Source organism: Parambassis ranga, chromosome 19, assembly GCF_900634625.1.
Source record: "Parambassis ranga chromosome 19, fParRan2.1, whole genome shotgun sequence".
In the NCBI taxonomy this organism is placed as follows: Eukaryota; Metazoa; Chordata; class Actinopteri; family Ambassidae; genus Parambassis; species Parambassis ranga.
The window spans coordinates 319,190-342,259 of NC_041039.1; the positions used below are offsets into that span (position 1 = coordinate 319,190).

Genomic DNA, 23,070 nt, shown 5'->3' on the forward strand with positions numbered 1-23,070 from the left:
ACCATTTCTGAGGACACAGAAAGTCTCTATAACTTCTTCGTTTTCTGTCCGATCTGTACGAAATGTCACATGTATGATCAGAGTCTGACCCTAAACACATCTATACAACAATATTGAGGCTTTGACAGAGCGCCACCTACTGGCTACACAAAATGTTGTGTTTTCATAGGTTTTTCTGCCTGCCCCTGTGGCCTGTTTTGAGTAGGGTCACGAAACTTGGCACACATGTGTATCACCCCAAGATGCACAAAAAAGTCTCTTGGACCCCCCCTCCAAACCCAACAGGAAGTCCGCGATTTTGAAATTTCTGTTAATTTTTGGCGATTTGTGACCCTGCTGCAAAACTTTTCACGCCTCGCATACTTCATCCAATCAGGCTGAAAATCAGTGTGTCCACTGAGGACACCATAGGGAATAGACGCATTCCAAAACTCTTACAAAAGTCTTACGGTGTGGTGGGGGCGTGGCCTCAAAGTTGACCATTCGCCATTACAAAAGAACGCCCTGTATTTTTTGCCCTAACGCGTAGCCCCTCTGGCCAGTTTGACACAGGATCATGAAAATTGGCACACATGTGTATCACCCCAAGACGCACAAAAAAGTCTCTTGGACCCCCCCTCCAAACCCAACAGGAAGTCCGCCATTTTGACTTTTGTGGCCATTTTTTGCCTATTTTTGACCCTGCTACAAAACTTTTCACGCCTCGCATACTTCATCCAAATGAGCTAAAACTCACTGTGTCCACTCAGGACACCATAGGGAATAGACGCATTCAAAAACTCTTACAAAAGTCTGACGGTGTGGCGGGGGCGTGGCCTCAAAGTTGACCATTCGCCATTACAAAGGAACTCACTGTATTTATTGCCCTAATGCGTAGCCCCGCTGGCCAGTTTGACACAGGATCATGAGAATTAGCACACATGTGTATCACCCCAAGACGCACAAAAAAGTCTCTTGGACCCCCCCTCCAAACCCAACAGGAAGTCCACCATTTTGACTTTTTTTTGTAATTTTTACCGTTTTCTGACCCTGCTATAAAACTTTTCATGCCTCGCATACTTCATGCAATTCAGCTGAAATTCACTGTGTCCACTCAGGACACCATAGGGAATAGACGCATTCCAAAACTCTTTCAAAAGTATTACCGTGTGGCGGGGGAGTGGCCTCAAAGTTGACCATTCGCCATTACAAAGGAACTCGCTGTGTTTTATGCAGTACTACCCATATACTTTATGCAATGTGGACAAAGTCTTACAGTACTGCCATGGAGCCGAGTCTAAACAGATATATATGCTAATAGGATGATACGGTCATAGCGCCACCTACTGGTAGCAGGAAAGTTTGGTTGTAAACATGTGTTTGTTGTATATCTGTGGAAATGAGAGGAGGAGATAATAGCACAGGAGAGCATAGGAGACGAGAGCATAGGAGAGAAGACTGCGATGACCCCGCGGATCGCAAGGTGCGCGAGGGCCCGCAATGCTGCTTGCAGCTTTAATTTTTTTTTTTTTTTTTTTTTTTTTTTTTCCCCCTCCGAGATCGCATTTTTGGAGGCCTTAACATGCCCAAAAACTCACCAAACTTGGTAGAAAAATTCATTCGCCCGAAAAATTTTGAAATTTGCTGACTTTTGAAATGCACATATAAAAATGGCTCTATAGCGCCCCCACGCGTAGCCCCTCTGGCCGGTTTGACACAGGATTATGAAAATTGGCACACATATGTATCACCTCAAGACGCACAAAAAAGTCTCTTGGACCCCCCCTCCAAACCCAACAGGAAGTCCGCCATTTGAAGGTTTGTGGCCATTTTTGGCGATGTGTGACCCTGCTGCCAAACTTTTCACGCCTCGCATACTTCAACGGATTGAGCTGAAATTCGCTGTGTCCACTCAGGACACCATAGGGAATAGACGCATTCCAAAACTCTTACAAAAGTCTTACGGTGTGGCCGGGGCGTGGCCTCAAAGTTTGACCATTTCTGAGGACACAGAAAGTCTCTATAACTTCTTCGTTTTCTGTCCGATCTGTACGAAATGTCACATGTATGATCAGAGTCTGACCCTAAACACATCTATACAACAATATTGAGGCTTTGACAGAGCGCCACCTACTGGCTACACAAAATGTTGTGTTTTCATAGCTTTTTCTGCCTGCCCCCCTGGCCTGTTTTGAGTAGGGTCATGAAAATTGGTACACATGTGTATCACCCCAAGATGCACAAAAAAGTCTCTTGGACCCCCCCTCCAAACCCAACAGGAAGTCCGCAATTTTGAAATTTCTGTTAATTTTTGGTGATTTGTGACCCTCCTACAAAACTTTTCACGCCTCACATACTTCCTCCAAATGAGCTAAAACTCACTGTGTCCACTCAGGACACCATAGGGAATAGACGCATTCAAAAACTCTTACAAAAGTCTTACGGTGTGGTGGGGGCGTGGCCTCAAACTTGACCATTCGCCATTACAAAGGAACTCACTGTATTTATTGCCCTAATGCGTAGCCCCGCTGGCCAGTTTGACACAGGATCATGAGAATTAGCACACATGTGTATCACCCCAAGACGCACAAAAAACTCTCTTGGACCCCCCCTCCAAACCCAACAGGAAGTCCACCATTTTGACTTTTGTGGCCATTTTTTGCCTATTTGTGACCCTGCTTCAAAACTTTTCACGCCTCACACACTTCATGCAATTGAGCTGAAATTCACTGTGTCCACTCAGGACACCATAGGGAATAGACGCATTCCAAAACTCTTTCAAAAGTATTACCGTGTGGCGGGGGAGTGGCCTCAAAGTTGACCATTCGCCATTACAAAGGAACTCGCTGTGTTTTATACAGTACTACCCATATACTTTATGCAATGTGGACAAAATCTTACAGTACTGCCATGGAGCCGAGTCTAAACAGATATATATGCTAATAGGATGATACGGTCATAGCGCCACCTACTGGTAGCAGGAAAGTTTGGTTGTAAACATGTGTTTGTTGTATATCTGTGGAAATGAGAGGAGGAGAGCATAGCACAGGAGAGTATAGGAGACGCGAGCATAGGAGAGAAGACTGCGATGACCCCGCGGATCGCAAGGTGCGCGAGGGCCCGCAATGCTGCTTGCAGCTTTAATTATTATTAGGGCCCGAGCACCGAATGGTGCAAGAGCCCTATTGAAACCCTTAGGATTATTAGGGCCCGAGCACCGAATGGTGCAAGAGCCCTATTGAAACCCTTAGGATTATTATTATTTTTTTTTTTTTTTTTAGGGCCCGAGCACCGAATGGTGCAAGAGCCCTATTGAAACCCTTAGGATTATTAGGGCCCGAGCACCGAATGGTGCAAGAGCCCTATTGAAACCCTTAGGATTATTATTTTTTTTTTTTTTTTTTTTTTTTTTTTTTTCCCCCTCCGAGATCGCATTTTTGGAGGCCTTAACATGCCCAAAAACTCACCAAACTTGGTAGAAAAATTCATTCGCCCGAAAAATTTTGAAATTTGCTGACTTTTGAAATGCACATATAAAAATGGCTCTATAGCGCCCCCAACGCGTAGCCCCTCTGGCCGGTTTGACACAGGATTATGAAAATTGGCACACATATGTATCACCTCAAGACGCACAAAAAAGTCTCTTGGACCCCCCCTCCAAACCCAACAGGAAGTCCGCCATTTGAAGGTTTGTGGCCATTTTTGGCGATGTGTGACCCTGCTGCCAAACTTTTCACGCCTCGCATACTTCAACGGATTGAGCTGAAATTCGCCGTGTCCACTCAGGACACCATAGGGAATAGACGCATTCCAAAACTCTTACAAAAGTCTGACGGTGTGGCCGGGGCGTGGCCTCAAAGTTTGACCATTTCTGAGGACACAGAAAGTCTCTATAACTTCTTCGTTTTCTGTCCGATCTGTACGAAATGTCACATGTATGATCAGAGTCTGACCCTAAACACATCTATACAACAATATTGAGGCTTTGACAGAGCGCCACCTACTGGCTACACAAAATGTTGTGTTTTCATAGGTTTTTCTGCCTGCCCCTGTGGCCTGTTTTGAGTAGGGTCACGAAAATTGGCACACATGTGTATCACCCCAAGATGCACAAAAAAGTCTCTTGGACCCCCCCTCCAAACCCAACAGGAAGTCCGCCATTTTGAAATTTCTGTTAATTTTTGGCGATTTGTGACCCTGCTGCAAAACTTTTCACGCCTCGCATACTTCATCCAAATGAGCTAAAACTCACTGTGTCCACTCAGGACACCATAGGGAATAGACGCATTCCAAAACTCTTACAAAAGTCTGACGGTGTGGCGGGGGCGTGGCCTCAAAGTTGACCATTCGCCATTACAAAGGAAGTCACTGTATTTATTGCCCTAATGCGTAGCCCCGCTGGCCAGTTTGACACAGGATCACAAGAATTAGCACACATGTGTATCACCCCAAGACGCACAAAAAAGTCTCTTGGACCCCCCCTCCAAACCCAACAGGAAGTCCACCATTTTGACTTTTTTTTTGTAATTTTTACCGTTTTCTGACCCAGCTATAAAACTTTTCGTGCCTCGCATACTTCATGCAATTCAGCTGAAATTCACTGTGTCCACTCAGGACACCATAGGGAATAGACGCATTCCAAAACTCTTTCAAAAATATTACCGTGTGGTGGGGGAGTGGCCTCAAAGTTGACCATTCGCCATTACAAAGGAACTCGCTGTGTTTTATGCAGTACTACCCATATACTTTATGCAATGTGGACAAAATCTTACAGTACTGCCATGGAGCCGAGTCTAAACAGATATATATGCTAATAGGATGATACGGTCATAGCGCCACCTACTGGTAGCAGGAAAGTTTGGTTGTAAACATGTGTTTGTTGTATATCTGTGGAAATGAGAGGAGGAGAGCATAGCACAGGAGAGTATAGGAGACGAGAGCATAGGAGAGAAGACTGCGATGACCCCGCGGATCGCAAGGTGCGCGAGGGCCCGCAATGCTGCTTGCAGCTTTAATTATTTTTTTTTTTCTTTCCCCCCCTAAGATCGCATTTTTGGGGGCCTTAACATGCCCAAAAACTCACCAAACTTGGTAGAAAAATTCATTCGCCCGAAAAATTTTGAAATTTGCTGACGTTTGAAACGCACATAGGAAAATGACTCTATAGCGCCCCCAACGCGTAGCCCCTCTGGCCGGTTTGACACAGGATTATGAAAATTGGCACACATATGTATCACCTCAAGACGCACAAAAAAGTCTCTTGGACCCCCCCTCCAAACCCAACAGGAAGTCCGCCATTTGAAGGTTTGTGGCCATTTTTGGCGATGTGTGACCCTGCTGCCAAACTTTTCACGCCTCGCATACGTCATCGGATTGCGCTGAAATTCGCCGTGTCCACTCAGGACACCATAGGGAATAGACGCATTCCAAAACTCTTACAAAAGTCTGACGGTGTGGCCGGGGCGTGGCCTCAAAGTTTGACCATTTCTGAGGACACAGAAAGTGTCTATAACTTCTTCGTTTTCTGTCCGATCTGTACCAAATGTCACATGTATGATCAGAGTCTGACCCTAAACACATCTATACAACAATATTGAGGCTTTGACAGAGCGCCACCTACTGGCTACACAAAATGGTGTGTTTTCATAGGTTTTTCTGCCTGCCCCTGTGGCCTGTTTTGAGTAGGGTCACGAAAATTGCCACACATGTTTATCACCCCAAGATGCACAAAAAAGTCTCTTGGACCCCCCCTCCAAACCCAACAGGAAGTCCGCCATTTTGAAATTTCTGTTAATTTTTGGCGATTTGTGACCCTGCTGCAAAACTTTTCACGCCTTGCATACTTCATCCAATTAAGCTGAAAATCACTGTGTCCACTCAGGACAGGATACAGAATAGACGCATTCCAAAACTCTTACAAAAGTATTACGGTGTGGTGGGGGTGTGGCCTCAAACTTGACCATTCGCCATTACAAAGGAACTCCCTGTATTTTTTGCCCTAACGCGTAGCCCCGCTGGCCAGTTTGACACAGGATCATGAAAATTGGCACACATGTGTATCACCCCAAGACGCACAAAAAAGTCTCTTGGACCCCCCCTCCAAACCCAACAGGAAGTCTGCCATTTTGACTTTTGTGGCCATTTTTTGCCTATTTGTGACCCTGCTTCAAAACTTTTCACGCATCACAAACTTCATGCAATTGAGCTGAAATTCACTGTGTCCCCTCTGGACACCATAGGGAATAGACGCATTCCAAAACTCTTTCAAAAGTATTACCGTGTGGCGGGGGAGTGGCCTCAAAGTTGACCATTCGCCATTACAAAGGAACTCGCTGTGTTTTATGCAGTACTACCCATATACTTTATGCAATGTGGACAAAATCTTACAGTACTGCTATGGACCCGAGTCTGAACAGATATATATGCTAATAGTATAATACGGTCATAGCGCCACCTACTGGTAGCAGGAAAGTTCGGTTGTAAACATGTGTTCGTTGTATATCTGTGGAAATGAGAGGAGAGCATAGGACAGGAGAGTATAGGAGACGAGAGCATAGGAGAGAAGACTGCGATGACCCCCGCGGATCGCAAGGTGCGCGAGGGCCCGCAATGCTGCTTGCAGCTTTAATTTTTTAGGGCCCGAGCACCGAATGGTGCAAGAGCCCTATTGAAACCCTTAGGATTATTATTTTTAGGGCCCGAGCACCGAATGGTGCAAGAGCCCTATTGAAACCCTTAGGATTATTATTTTTTTTTTTTTTTTTTTTTTTTTTTTTTTTTTTTTTTCCCCCTCCGAGATCGCATTTTTGGAGGCTTTAACATGCCCAAAAACTCACCAAACTTGGTAGAAAAATTCATTCGCCCGAAAAATTTTGAAATTTGCTGACTTTTGAAATGCACATATAAAAATGGCTCTATAGCGCCCCCAACGCGTAGCCCCTCTGGCCGGTTTGACACAGGATTATGAAAATTGGCACACATATGTATCACCTCAAGACGCACAAAAAAGTCTCTTGGACCCCCCCTCCAAACCCAACAGGAAGTCCGCCATTTGAAGGTTTGTGGCCATTTTTGGCGATGTGTGACCCTGCTGCCAAACTTTTCACGCCTCGCATACTTCAACGGATTGAGCTGAAATTCGCCGTGTCCACTTAGGACACCATAGGGAATAGACGCATTCCAAAACTCTTACAAAAGTCTGACGGTGTGGCCGGGGCGTGGCCTCAAAGTTTGACCATTTCTGAGGACACAGAAAGTCTCTATAACTTCTTCGTTTTCTGTCCGATCTGTACGAAATGTCACATGTATGATCAGAGTCTGACCCTAAACACATCTATACAACAATATTGAGGCTTTGACAGAGCGCCACCTACTGGCTACACAAAATGTTGTGTTTTCATAGGTTTTTCTGCCTGCCCCCCTGGCCTGTTTTGAGTAGGGTCATGAAAATTGGTACACATGTGTATCACCCCAAGATGCACAAAAAAGTCTCTTGGACCCCCCCTCCAAACCCAACAGGAAGTCCGCAATTTTGAAATTTCTGTTAATTTTTGGCGATTTGTGACCCTCCTACAAAACTTTTCACGCCTCGCATACTTCATCCAAATGAGCTAAAACTCACTGTGTCCACTCAGGACACCATAGGGAATAGACGCATTCAAAAACTCTTACAAAAGTCTGACGGTGTGGCGGGGGCGTGGCCTCAAAGTTGACCATTCGCCATTACAAAGGAACTCACTGTATTTATTGCCCTAATGCGTAGCCCCGCTGGCCAGTTTGACACAGGATCATGAGAATTAGCACACATGTGTATCACCCCAAGACGCACAAAAAAGTCTCTTGGACCCCCCCTCCAAACCCAACAGGAAGTCCACCATTTTGACTTTTGTGGCCATTTTTTGCCTATTTGTGACCCTGCTTCAAAACTTTTCACGCCTCACATACTTCATGCAATTGAGCTGAAATTCACTGTGTCCACTCAGGACACCACAGGGAATAGACGCATTCCAAAACTCTTACAAAAGTATTACAGTGTGGTGGGGGCGTGGCCTCAAAGTTGACCATTCGCCATTACAAAGGAACTCCCTGTATTTTTTGTCCTAACACGTAGCCCCTCTGGCCAGTTTGACACAGGATCATGAAAATTAGCACACATGTGTATCACCCCAAGACGCACAAAAAAGTCTCTTGGACCCCCCCTCCAAACCCAACAGGAAGTCCGCCATTTTGACTTTTGTGGCCATTTTGTGCCTATTTGTGACCCTGCTTCAAAACTTTTCACGCCTCGCATACTTTATGCAATTGAGCTGAAATTCACTGTGTCCACTCAGGACACCATAGGGAATAGACGCATTCCAAAACTCTTTCAAAAGTATTACCATGTGGCAGGGGAGTGGCCTCAAAGTTGACCATTCGCCATTACAAAGGAACTTGCTGTGTTTTCTGCAGTACTACCCATATACTTTATGCAATGTGGACAAAATCTTACAGTACTGCTATGGACCTGAGTGTGAACAGATATATATGCTAATAGGATGATATGGTCATAGCGCCACCTACTGGTAGCAGGAAAGTTTGGTTGTAAACGTGTTCGTTGTATATCTGTGGAAATGAGAGGAGGAGAGCATAGGACAGGAGAGTATAGGAGACGAGAGCATAGGAGAGAAGACTGCGATGACCCCGCGGATCGCAAGGTGCGCGAGGGCCCGCAATGCTGCTTGCAGCTTTAATTTTTTTTTTTTTTTTTTTTCCCCCTCCGAGATCGCATTTTTGGAGGCCTTAACATGCCCAAAAACTCACCAAACTTGGTAGAAAAATTCATTCGCCCGAAAAATTTTGAAATTTGCTGACTTTTGAAATGCACATATAAAAATGGCTCTATAGCGCCCCCAACGCGTAGCCCCTCTGGCCGGTTTGACACAGGATTATGAAAATTGGCACACATATGTATCACCTCAAGACGCACAAAAAAGTCTCTTGGACCCCCCCTCCAAACCCAACAGGAAGTCCGCCATTTGAAGGTTTGTGGCCATTTTTGGCGATGTGTGACCCTGCTGCCAAACTTTTCACGCCTCGCATACTTCAACGGATTGAGCTGAAATTCGCCGTGTCCACTCAGGACACCATAGGGAATAGACGCATTCCAAAACTCTTACAAAAGTCTGACGGTGTGGCCGGGGCGTGGCCTCAAAGTTTGACCATTTCTGAGGACACAGAAAGTCTCTATAACTTCTTCGTTTTCTGTCCGATCTGTACGAAATGTCACATGTATGATCAGAGTCTGACCCTAAACACATCTATACAACAATATTGAGGCTTTGACAGAGCGCCACCTACTGGCTACACAAAATGTTGTGTTTTCATAGGTTTTTCTGCCTGCCCCCCTGGCCTGTTTTGAGTAGGGTCATGAAAATTGGTACACATGTGTATCACCCCAAGATGCACAAAAAAGTCTCTTGGACCCCCCCTCCAAACCCAACAGGAAGTCCGCAATTTTGAAATTTCTGTTAATTTTTGGCGATTTGTGACCCTCCTACAAAACTTTTCACGCCTCGCATACTTCCTCCAAATGAGCTAAAACTCACTGTGTCCACTCAGGACACCATAGGGAATAGACGCATTCAAAAACTCTTACAAAAGTCTGACGGTGTGGCGGGGGCGTGGCCTCAAACTTGACCATTCGCCATTACAAAGGAACTCACTGTATTTATTGCCCTAATGCGTAGCCCCGCTGGCCAGTTTGACACAGGATCATGAGAATTAGCACACATGTGTATCACCCCAAGACGCACAAAAAACTCTCTTGGACCCCCCCTCCAAACCCAACAGGAAGTCCACCATTTTGACTTTTGTGGCCATTTTTTGCCTATTTGTGACCCTGCTTCAAAACTTTTCACGCCTCACATACTTCATGCAATTGAGCTGAAATTCACTGTGTCCACTCAGGACACCATAGGGAATAGACGCATTCCAAAACTCTTTCAAAAGTATTACCGTGTGGCGGGGAGTGGCCTCAAAGTTGACCATTCGCCATTACAAAGGAACTCGCTGTGTTTTATGCAGTACTACCCATATACTTTATGCAATGTGGACAAAATCTTACAGTACTGCCATGGAGCCGAGTCTAAACAGATATATATGCTAATAGGATGATACGGTCATAGCGCCACCTACTGGTAGCAGGAAAGTTTGGTTGTAAACATGTGTTTGTTGTATATCTGTGGAAATGAGAGGAGGAGAGCATAGCACAGGAGAGTATAGGAGACGCGAGCATAGGAGAGAAGACTGCGATGACCCCACGGATCGCAAGGTGCGCGAGGGCCCGCAATGCTGCTTGCAGCTTTAATTTTTTTTTTTTTTTTTCCCCCTCCGAGATCGCATTTTTGGAGGCCTTAACATGCCCAAAAACTCACCAAACTTGGTAGAAAAATTCATTCGCCCGAAAAATTTTGAAATTTGCTGACTTTTGAAATGCACATATAAAAATGCCTCTATAGCGCCCCCAACGCGTAGCCCCTCTGGCCGGTTTGACACAGGATTATGAAAATTGGCACACATATGTATCACCTCAAGACGCACAAAAAAGTCTCTTGGACCCCCCCTCCAAACCCAACAGGAAGTCCGCCATTTGAAGGTTTGTGGCCATTTTTGGCGATGTGTGACCCTGCTGCCAAACTTTTCACGCCTCGCATACTTCATCGGATTGAGCTGAAATTCGCCGTGTCCACTCAGGACACCATAGGGAATAGACGCATTCCAAAACTCTTACAAAAGTCTGACGGTGTGGCCGGGGCGTGGCCTCAAAGTTTGACCATTTCTGAGGACACAGAAAGTCTCTATAACTTCTTCGTTTTCTGTCCGATCTGTACGAAATGTCACATGTATGATCAGAGTCTGACCCTAAACACATCTATACAACAATATTGAGGCTTTGACAGAGCGCCACCTACTGGCTACACAAAATGTTGTGTTTTCATAGGTTTTTCTGCCTGCCCCTGTGGCCTGTTTTGAGTAGGGTCACGAAAATTGGCACACATGTGTATCACCCCAAGATGCACAAAAAAGTCTCTTGGACCCCCCCTCCAAACCCAACAGGAAGTCCGCCATTTTGAAATTTCTGTTAATTTTTGGCGATTTGTGACCCTGCTTCAAAGCTTTTCACGCCTCGCATACTTCATCCAAATGAGCTAAAACTCACTGTGTCCACTCAGGACACCATAGGGAATAGACGCATTCAAAAACTCTTACAAAAGTCTGACGGTGTGGCGGGGGCGTGGCCTCAAAGTTGACCATTTGCCATTACAAAGGAACTCACTGTATTTATTGCCCTAATGCGTAGCCCCGCTGGCCAGTTTGACACAGGATCATGAGAATTAGCACACATGAGTATCACCCCAAGACGCACAAAAAAGTCTCTTGGACCCCCCCTCCAAACCCAACAGGAAGTCCGCCATTTTGACTTTTGTGGCCATTTTTTGCCTATTTGTGACCCTGCTTCAAAACTTTTCACGCCTCGCATACTTCATGCAATTGAGCTGAAATTCACTGTGTCTACTCAGGACACCATAGGGAATAGACGCATTCCAAAACTCTTTCAAAAGTATTACCGTGTGGTGGGGGAGTGGCCTCAAAGTTGACCGTTCGCCATTACAAAGGAACTCACTGTATTTATTGCCCTAATGCGTAGCCCCGCTGGCCAGTTTGACACAGGATCATGAGAATTAGCACACATGTGTATCACCCCAAGACGCACAAAAAAGTCTCTTGGACCCCCCCTCCAAACCCAACAGGAAGTCCGCCATTTTGACTTTTGTGGCCATTTTGTGCCTATTTGTGACCCTGCTTCAAAACTTTTCACGGCTCACATACTTCTTGCAATTGAGCTGAAATTCACTGTGTCCACTCAGGACACCATAGGGAATAGACGCATTCCAAAACTCTTTCAAAAGTATTACTGTGTGGCGGGGGAGTGGCCTCAAAGTTGACCATTCGCCATTACAAAGGAACTTGCTGTGTTTTATGCAGTACTACCCATACACTTTATGCAATGTGGACAAAATCTTACACTACTGCTATGGACCCGAGTCTGAACAGATATATATGCTAATAGGATGATACGGTCATAGCGCCACCTACTGGTAGCAGGAAAGTTTGGTTGTAAACATGTGTTTGTTGTATATCTGTGGAAATGAGAGGAGGACAGCATAGGACAGGAGAGTATAGGAGACGAGAGCATAGGAGAGAAGACTGCGATGACCCCGCGGATCGCAAGGTGCGCGAGGGCCCGCAATGCTGCTTGCAGCTTTAATTTTTTTTTTCTTCCTTCCCCCCCTTAGATCGCATTTTTGGGGGCCTTAACATGCCCAAAAACTCACCAAACTTGGTAGAAAAATTCATTCGCCCGAAAAATTTTGAAATTTGCTGACGTTTGAAACGCACATAGAAAAATGACTCTATAGCGTCCCCAACGCGTAGCCCCTCTGGCCAGTTTGACACAGGATTATGAAAATTAGCACACATATGTATCACCTCAAGACGTACAAAAAAGTCTCTTGGACCCCCCCTCCAAACCCAACAGGAAGTCCGCCATTTTACCTTTTGTGGCCATTTTTGGCGATGTGTGACCCTGCTGCCAAACTTTTCACGCCTCGCATACGTCATCGGATTGAGCTGAAATTCGCCGTGTCCACTCAGGACACCATAGGGAATAGACGCATTCCAAAACTCTTACAAAAGTCTGACGGTGTGGCCGGGGCGTGGCCTCAAAGTTTGACCATTTCTGAGGACACAGAAAGTCTCTATAACTTCTTCGTTTTCTGTCCGATCTGTACGAAATGTCACATGTATGATCAGAGTCTGACCCTAAACACATCTATACAACAATATTGAGGCTTTGACAGAGCGCCACCTACTGGCTACACAAAATGTTGTGTTTTCATAGGTTTTTCTGCCTGCCCCTGTGGCCTGTTTTGAGTAGGGTCACGAAAATTGGCACACATGTTTATCACCCCAAGACGCACAAAAAAGTCTCTTGGACCCCCCCTCCAAACCCAACAGGAAGTCCGCCATTTTGAAATGTCTGTTAATTTTTGGCAATTTGTGACCCTGCTACAAAACTTTTCACGCCTCGCATACTTCATCCAATCAAGCTGAAAATCACTGTGTCCACTCAGGACACGATACAGAATAGACGCATTCCAAAACTCTTACAAAAGTATTACGGTGTGGTGGGGGTGTGGCCTCAAAGTTGACCATTCGCCATTACAAAGGAACTCCCTGTATTTTTTGCCCTAACACGTAGCCCCGCTGGCCAGTTTGACACAGGATCATGAAAATTTGCACACATGTGTATCACCCCAAGACGCACAAAAAAGTCTCTTGGACCCCCGCTCCAAACCCAACAGGAAGTCCGCCATTTTGACTTGGCCAGGGGGGCAGGCAGAAAAACCTATGAAAACAAAAAATTTTGTGTAGCCAGTAGGTGGCGCTCTGTCAAAGCCTCAATATTGTTGTATAGATGTGTTTAGGGTCAGACTCTGATCATACATGTGACATTTCGTACAGATCGGACAGAAAACGAAGAAGTTATAGTGACTCCCTGTTTCCTCTGAAATGGTCAAACTTTGAGGCCACGCCCCGGCTACACCGTGAGACTTTTGTAAGAGTTTTGGAATGCGTCTATTCCCTATGGTGTCCTGAGTGGACACGGTGACTTTCAGCTCAATCCGATGAAGTATGCAAGGCATGAAAAGTTTTGCAGCAGGGTCACAAATCGCCAAAAATTAACAGAAATTTCAAAATGGCGGACTTCCTGTTGGGTTTGGAGGGGGGGTCCAAGAGACTTTTTTGTGCAGCTTGGGGTGATACACATGTGTGCCAATTTTCATGACCCTACTCAAAACGCCAGGGGGGCAGGCAGAAAAACCTATGAAAACACAACATTTTGTGTAGCCACTAGGTGGCGCTCTATCAAATCCTCAATATTGTTGTATAGATGTGTTTAGGGTCAGACTCTGATCATACATGTGACATTTGGTACAGATCGGACCGTAAACACAGAAGTTATAGCGACTTCCTGTTTCATCTGAAATGGTCAAACTTTGAGGCCACGCCCCGGCCACACCGTGAAAAAAACACCGTGAAAAAAAAAAAAAAATTAAACCTGCAAGCAGCATTGTGGGCCCTCGCGCACCTTGCAATCCGCGGGGTCATCGCAGTCTTCTCTCCTATGCTCTCGTCTCCTATACTCTCCTGTCCTATGCTCTCCTCCTCTCATTTCCACAGATATACAACGAACACGTTTACAACCAAACTTTCCTGCTACCAGTAGGTGGCGCTATGACCATATCATCCTATTAGCATATATATCTGTTCAGACTCAGGTCCATAGCAGTACTGTAAGATTTTGTCCACATTGCATAAAGTATATGGGTAGTACTGCAGAAAACACAGCGAGTTCCTTTGTAATGGCGAATGGTCAACTTTGAGGCCACTCCCCCACCACATGGTAATACTTTTGAAAGAGTTTTGGAATGCGTCTATTCCCTATGGTGTCCTGAGTGGACACAGTGAATTTCAGCTCAATTGCATGAAGTATGTGAGGCGTGAAAAGTTTTGAAGCAGGGTCACAAATAGGCACAAAATGGCCACAAAAGTCAAAATGGCGGACTTCCTGTTGGGTTTGGAGGGGCGGTCCAAGAGACTTTTTTGTGCGTCTTGGGGTGATACACATGTGTGCTAATTTTCATGATCCTGTGTCAAACTGGCCAGAGGGGCTACGCGTTAGGACAAAAAATACAGGGAGTTCCTTTGTAATGGCGAATGGTCAACTTTGAGGCCACGCCCCCACCACACTGTAATACTTTTGTAAGAGTTTTGGAATGCGTCTATTACCTATGGTGTCCTGAGTGGACACAGTGAATTTCAGCTTAATTGGATGAAGTATGCAGGGCATGAAAAGTTTTGTAGCAGGGTCACAAACAGGCAAAAAAGAGAACTTCCTGTTCTCAGAGAGAAATCTGTTTGTGTTCCTGAGGTGACAGAAATAAGAACAAGATCCGTTTGGACTAGACTTTTCATACTTCATGAGAAACGAGGGTGCAGGACTGCTCAAACGGCTCCACTGCAGCGCACGCAGCGTCACACACACAGGTTTTGATGCTGTTCCGCTGCTAATCATCGGCAGAAGCAGCAGTTCAGGTGAACATACGAAGAGGAGATATTTGGGAAAACAGGCAAAGCCGTGAAATACCAAACAGTAGCAACATCGTCCTACTCCGCGTCAAACATGTTTGTTCAAGTGTTTTAACCACTGCTTCGGCTGCTGTTCAGCGTCTCCAAAAGTCTCCAAAAACTGTTTGTGTGTGTGTGACCGCGATGTGCGCTGAGAGCCGTGTGAAGAGTTTTTACACACATCCCTGCTTCAGAACGTCCCCTGTCCATTCTCACCAACAACTCCACTAATACCTGTGCTCTGCTCCATGCGCAACAATGAAAAACGTCCCATGTGAAACAATTTACAACCGTGCTGAGTTCCGGACCTTTTAGGCCGGTGTTGTCAGTATATGAAAAATTCTTGTGCCTGCTTTAAGTTAAGCTTTTTTTAGTATTGTAGAACTCGATAAAACACATTGCTGAGAACGTTTTCCATTTTTCTGTGTTGTATGTAGGTCATAGTGGAGTAAACCAGCTGGGAGGTGTGTTTGTGAATGGGAGACCTTTACCTGATTCCACTAGGCAGAAGATAGTGGAGCTGGCACATAGCGGGGCTCGTCCATGTGACATATCCAGAATATTGCAGGTGAGTTAGTTACAGTACTACATTAATGGAGGTCATAGAAGAAAAAATGTAGATTAGGTGGTAGTGATGTGACATAAAGGGCACTATGCCTTGTGAGGAGGTCAGACTTGATAATTGGGTATAAAAAGCATCTGATTTGTTTAAACTATACTGATCTTTGGAAGTGTATTACAAGAGTTTGATTGCTTGATTGTTGTCGATTAGTTTCTCTGCCAAATATCTATTACTACTGTGCCCAGGTGTCCAACGGCTGTGTGAGTAAGATCCTGGGCCGGTATTACGAAACAGGTTCGATCCGTCCTCGGGCCATAGGAGGGAGTAAACCCAGGGTGGCAACTCCAGAGGTAGTGGGAAAGATCGGCCTGTACAAGAGAGAGTGTCCATCCATTTTTGCCTGGGAGATCAGAGACCGACTCCTAACAGAGGGAATCTGCACCAATGACAATATACCCAGTGTAAGACTATTCTGATTTACAGCCAAATATTTCTTAGGGCCAAAACAGACCTAAAATTTAGAGCCCAGGGGAAAATTTTATTTTGATATTTAAATTTTCTACTGCATTGTGGTCAAAATCCTAGTATGTATCTTGCCTGTTTTAAATAACTCATTAAGTCTTTATTAAATTGCCATACGACCATAGCGCATATTGATAAACAGTTAAAATAAACACAAGAAGAAATCAGCACATAACTTTCACACTGCACAAATAGGTAACAAAATCAAATTCTGACCATGGATCATTTTTAGAATGTTTTTTGGATGTGACCATAAAATAAAAAGGCCAAAAAAAATAAAAATAAAATATCACTGTTACGTTCCCCAGTTAGTCCAGGGGATGAGGGGAAGCAACAATAATGTTACCCAGGCCTGAGGAAGAGACAGCAGTCGGAAACAGTGACTATAAATAAAATTTATTTACTTAAATGAATAACAAAAATAGTAAATCAAACACAAAAGCAAAACTAAAAAGATCAGTGCTAATTATCATGCTCTCGTCCCTCTGGACGGAGCAAAGACGCATGGTGTGAGTGTCCACAAGTTGGCCCACTGGCCCCGGCCATGTGCACACCTCCAGCTGATATACTTCTGCTGATGAGGACCAAGTGGACTCAGGTGTGGATCATCCACTTGGTCCACTGGAAGCATTGGGAACCTGCACAGAAAGCAGAGCCACAGACATACACACGAGTACCGGCATGTAACAATCACATATATAAACAATTAACAAACATATATAAACAACTGACAGATCTTTCTATCTTTTTTTTTGGGTTCTCTGAGGAAAATCAAATGTGCACTAACTCTTACTTAACTAAGTTCTGTTTATAAAAATAAACAAATGGCACATTAACATTTTGGGACAAATGGCTGGGACAAAAGCAAAAGTTGTTCTCATCTATGTACATGTAAAGCAAAAAATCTCTGGCTATATGTAGTTTATGTTGTGCGTTAGCAGGAACACTTTGTTTTGAGTGAGTCAAGGTCAGTGACAACATATTTATAGCAGGTAGCTGCAACCACAGACATAGCAGTTTGTGTTTCATTTGGCATAATTTAGCAACATTTTAACCTACTGTGGTAATGTTTGGCAGTTTGGACACTATATGTAGTCACTTTCCCTGTCCTGCTATTTATTATGTCAAAATAGTGGTTTTGTTGATGCCAGTAAATATAAGGTTTATTTTGACCCAGTTAGCATTAGCTCAGATTAGCTTAAAAATTCAATGTGAGTCAACAAAACTAATTTTTAGTTTAATGTCAAAACAGCACATTTAGAATGGCCACTTGTATTGTAATGTCATTAGGATGCTTTCAGGATAGCTATGGATGTATTACTCAGTGATGTTGAAGGAAGAAACACTCACTTTAGTTCATTTGTATAGGGACTTTTACAATACAAAACGTCTTTAGGCACTTTATAGAAACACAATGCCTAACCCCCAAGCAAGCACTTTAAGGCAAACAGTGGCAAGGTAAAAAAAATGTTTTAGCCATAACAATAAAATGACTAAAGCTATGACTATTGTCACACACTATGCTTTAATATAGCTATGAAAAAACTCTTTCTTTTAATGATACAAGATGCTACTTGCTGAAGGTGGACAGTAATATGTTTTTTTATACTGTTGATTTCTGTCAAAATAACTATATTGTATTGATTATCAGGTTTCATCAATAAATCGAGTTCTAAGGAACTTGGCCAGTGACAAGCAGCAGATGGGTACAGTGGGAGGTGAAGGGATATTTGACAAACTCAAGATGCTCAATGTACAAAGCACCTGGGGAGGACGCTCAGGGTGGTATGCTGGGACTACACTCTCGTCCACTGGTAAGACAGTAACTATCTCTAATAACACCACTACTCTGATAAATGCACACAATCAGCAAATGTAGAAGTTTGTAGTCTTTAAAAGCAGGTGAAGATGAATAGAAATTGAATTGAACTTTTCGGTAATTAGAAAAAGAAGCTTCAGATTCGATATTATTAAACTGTTTTATTCACTCTTTTGTGCCAGTATATACTGTTTACCAATGTTTACCCCTTTACCTTCCATAAACTCAAATAATATGTTTCAAATAATTGAGTGATAAAGTACAGACCCCTCCAAAAGTACTACCGTACTCCTTAATTTTTGCAAATTTTGACAGCAAACATTTGACATCAAAAGATGAAAATGAGACAAGAGATTACCATTTCAGCTTTTATTTCGATACACAACTTATTTGCACCCACACAGTTTTCATGTGAGCAAAAGTATTGGAATGGACAGAGGACATTTTGCTGCTGCCATCATGTCAGTTGCCATTGTCATTGTCATTGCCATTGTCAGTGAATATTGATAAGCCTGTCCCTGAAGAAGCCACACAAGCCTAAGCTATGATCTCCACTGTATTACAGATGAGCTTGTGTGTTTGGGATCATGAGCATATCCTCTCTCTCTCCAAACTTTAGCCATTTTGTCACTTTGGTAAAGGTTAATCTTTGTTTCATCAGTCCAAAAACGTTGTCCAAGAATGTCTGAGGCTTGTCTCAGCCTGGCCTTCCTATTCTTATGCTAACAAGTGGTTTGCATCTACTGGTGTAGCCTCTGTACTTCTGTTCATGAAGTCTTCTGCAAACAGTAGATTGTGATACCTTCACTCCCGCCCGGTTGTTGCTGATGTCACTGCTGATGTCACTGATCGTTGGTTTAGTGTATTTCTTTACAACTCACAGATTGTTTCTGTCATTAACTGCTGCTTTTTTCTGTGGTCTTACCGTTGGAGGTCTGTTACTTCTTCCTCAGGACATTCCAAATTGTCGTCGTGGCTATGGCCAATGTTTGTGCAATGGCTCTGAATGATTTTCTATTTTCTGTTTTTCACCCATAGACAGCTCTCTGGTTTTCTTGTTAATTACACTGAAACTGAGCACATACATTCAGTGCTATTTATTGTTTGAATAATCAATGTAATTGGACACACCAAGGGAACAAAACACACCCGTCAGTCACATGTTCCAATACTTTTGCTCACACAAACAAAAGGTGCTATTTTCTAAGTTGTGTATCAGGTCTAGATGTAAATACCTGGAAATAAATGCTGAAATATTAGAATATAATATAATATTAAAGCTGCAAGCAGCGATGATCGGGCCCTCGCACTCCGCGTGACCGCCCCCTCCCTGTCACACCGTCCCTTCCCTGCCCCGCTCCCCCTACGAGCTGCGGCGATTTTGCCAGCGGTGGGAAAAAAGCAGCAGACAGAGGCAGAGACATGTCAGAGCAACAAATCTGTCAATATATGTAAACATTTTTAGTGTGGAGTAACCTCCTGTTTACAGTAGGTGGCGCTGTCCACAGATGTCCATACATGGTCGGGGTTGGGTCTGTATCACCAGCTGCAGTACCCTATGTGTCCACTGGGTGGAGCCAGACACCATGAGAATAGTGGAGACCTGTCTGTGCATCAAACCTCAAAAAACATTTGATTCATACATGAAAATTGTCAAGAAGCAATTACTTCCGGTTTCCTGTAGGTGGCGCTGTGCAGGTGACTCATGAGCATGCAGATGTGTTGGGGGATGGACCGTTATGACATGAAAAACATTTGAGGACGTTAGGACGATGCACGGCGAAGTTATAAGCAGTTGATGTTTCATGGCGAAGGTTCAACAGCCGCCACCGCCACGGGCAGCCTGATACAGGAAACCAAACAGGTGTCTCTGTGGGACTTCAAATCTGTGATCCTCTTGTGGCTGTGGGTGAGGATTAAACAGTGAGATAAGTTAATGTCAGTGAAGAACATGGCACTTCCTGTTGCCACCACAAGGGAGTGCCATAAGCGGCACAGATCATGATGACATAGAGAAGTTCAGGGAGGGGCTCTGACCATGTGCATAAAGTTTGAAGCCGTTTGGAGCAAGTATGTAGGAGAGAGATAATTTTTGATCAGCATGGTCTCTAGGTGACAGCGACTGAATATGAAGTCAATCGGTCGAAATCCCTAGGAGGAGTTTGTCCACATACCAAAGGTGGAAATTGCTGAAATTTGACCACCATCAAAATGGCTGACTTCCTGTGTGGTCTAGATCAATGGTGCAAGAGACTTTTATGTGCGTCTGGACATGTTCTGTGCCGATTTTTGTCTTCCTACTCCAAAAAAACCCCTATGGAGAGGCGTGTTTAAAAAATTCAAGGGGGCGCCATTGAGCCAATTTGCCCCACCCACTTATGTAACCCCATCAGTTGCTAGGACATGCCCCCGTGAACGTGTGTATGAATTTTCATGATCATAGAAGGTCGTTAAGGTCATTAAAAACTCAAACGTAATCTCGCGGTGAAGGGTCGACAGTTGCCGCGCCTCCACACAGACACCATTGCACGCAGCTTCACAGCCTTCATAGTGTAGCTCCACCAACTAGTTGGGAAGGTTCTAGAGGTGAAATGAAGTTGATGCTGTCAACTATGTAGGAGCAGTACACGTAAAAAGAGGTAATTTCCTGTTACCAGCAGGGGGCGCCACGAGTAAGTCAGGGTTTCAACATATAGAGGCATTCAGGGCGGAGCCCTCATCATGTTCATAAAGTTTAAAGACGTTTGGATGAAGTATGCAAGCGTGAGAGCCGTTCGAATTTTCATGGCGAAATCATGAATCGTCGCCAGATTTTGGCGAGCCACAGAGGCCACGCCCTTTAAGTTAGAGAAAAGCTTTTGATAACTTTTGATCAGCATGTCCTTTAGGTGACCTCCAGCAAATTTCAGGTCAATCGGGTGAAAGCTCTAGGAGGAGTTTGTCCGCATACCAATGGTGTAAATCGCCAAAATCGCCATTTTCCATCCAAGATGGTGGACTTCCTGTTGGGTTAAGGTCATGGTGTCAGGAGACTTTTTGGTGCGTCTTGCTATGATAAACGTGTAGCGATTTTCTGCACCTACTCCAAACTAAGCCAAATGCGAGGGGTGTTTTGAAAATTTCAAGGGGGCGCTGTAGAGCCATTTTGCCCCGCCCCTTTGCAGCGACCACAAAATATCAAATTTTTCCGCCACCCCTGGTGAGTGTGCAAAGTTTCGTGAGTTTTTGTGCATGGCAAAGGGGCGAAAAATGCGTTTGTTTGGGAGGACAAATAATAATAATAATACCAGCAATTACAATAGGGCCTTCGCACCACTCGGTGCTCGGGCCCTTATAATAGAATAGAATATACGTTATTAATCCCTTTGGGAAGGTCCCTCAGGGAAATTCGAGTACCAGCAGCAATACAACACCGACAGTAAGAGCAAGATTAAATAGAATAAAATAGAATAAAAAAGAAATGAGGAATTACGTACAAACATTGCAAACATCTTTTGACTGTTCTAATACTTTCAGAGGGGACTGTATAATAGAATAGAATAGAATAGAAACACTTTATTCACCCCAAGCTGGGAAATTTCACTATATATATTAGTAGCAGCGATATACAGACACTCGGCATACTAAACATATATCTCTAATGTTAAAAATAAACAGTACAGAAAGCAGAAATATAAAATATGATATAAAATATGAGTACAAAACCTGAACCTGAAAACAGAAAATCTGTCAGGTATTATACAGAAGATGCTGTGTGTAGAAAAACATGCATTGAGGGACTTGATGCTACTAAAAGCAACTATTAAGACATTGAAGTGGGGTTAAATTGATGAATCAAAATGTTTTACACAATAACTAATGCAGTCTCATCCCATATTATGAAATGATTGATGAAATGAAAGGATTTTTAATGTAGCATATTATTTTCTGCATGGTGAAAGAAAAATATTTTTGTTGCAGGCAGCAAAAAAGTACTAGAAGTCAATTATAATTGTGTTTCTTCATGACTGCAGTGATGTGTGCAGTAATTGTTAAAGAGTGATGTAAATTAATTTATTGTTTTGTGTAGAATAACATAAATAATTTTCAACTTTAATCAGTTAAACATAAAAACACAAAAACATAATTTCTTCTGAAAAGAAGTAGTTTTAATAGTCTGTAATCTGGATACTATGTAATACACTAACATAAAGTGCCATAACATCACCTTGTTATATTTTTTCTTCTACTCAATCTGAGTACAGTATATTTGTGACAGTAGCAGTTGCAGTAAATTTGCTTTTATTTAGGACAGAGAAATTTAAGTTGAAGCTAATGTCTGTGACTTTCCTTTGTGTGTGGTTGGGGGCCTCATTTTCTGTGTGGAGCAGGATCACATGCTGCTGCTACACCCTGGGACCACAACAGTAAAACAAAGTCATGCTTTACTACCCCTGCTGCTGCTTCTTGACAGTCAGCATGTGTGTGGGTGTGTGTGTGCATGCACATGTGTGCAGTAAGCGAGGGAAAGGGGTGTGTGCTCTCATTTGTGTCTCTTTCTGCCTGACTGACTATGACACTGAATAATGGCTGCATTCTGTTTTGCAGTCTCTGTCTGTTGGGGATAATGAATAATTAGGCTAGCACCACAAATAACATAAGTTCCACAGGGAGCTAGAGTCAAGCTCGAGTCTTCTCAGAGATGAAGCTGGAAATGTCCCCACTCCCATATGTCCAGTGAAGTTGGAGTAGTAGATTTAAGTATTACATATTTAAATACTGAAAATATATTTGGTATATATTTGATTTAGCAGCTTAGAATTGTAAAAAAAGAAAATTGATGTTTTTCTCCTTTTTGATATAATAGAGAAGAACACAAGAATAAGTTCATCATTTATCCAAACATGCATTATTTTGCCAATAAACCAAAAATGGGGTTAAATAATTTTGATTGCAAATGTAAATGTAACATTCCTTT

At 43.6% G+C, this 23,070-nt stretch overlaps 1 protein-coding gene across 1 annotated transcript in view; it reads left to right on the forward strand.

Annotated features, from left to right (window-relative positions):
- The window catches only part of LOC114451868 (paired box protein Pax-6-like), a 56,776-nt gene that overhangs the window by 24,462 nt on the left and 9,244 nt on the right, over nucleotides 1-23,070 (forward strand). Inside the window, exons 3-5 of the mRNA XM_028430817.1 lie at nucleotides 15,648-15,778; nucleotides 16,018-16,233; nucleotides 17,946-18,108. Coding sequence (XP_028286618.1) covers nucleotides 15,648-15,778; nucleotides 16,018-16,233; nucleotides 17,946-18,108 — 510 coding nt within the window. The remainder of the gene's footprint in view (nucleotides 1-15,647; nucleotides 15,779-16,017; nucleotides 16,234-17,945; nucleotides 18,109-23,070) is intronic.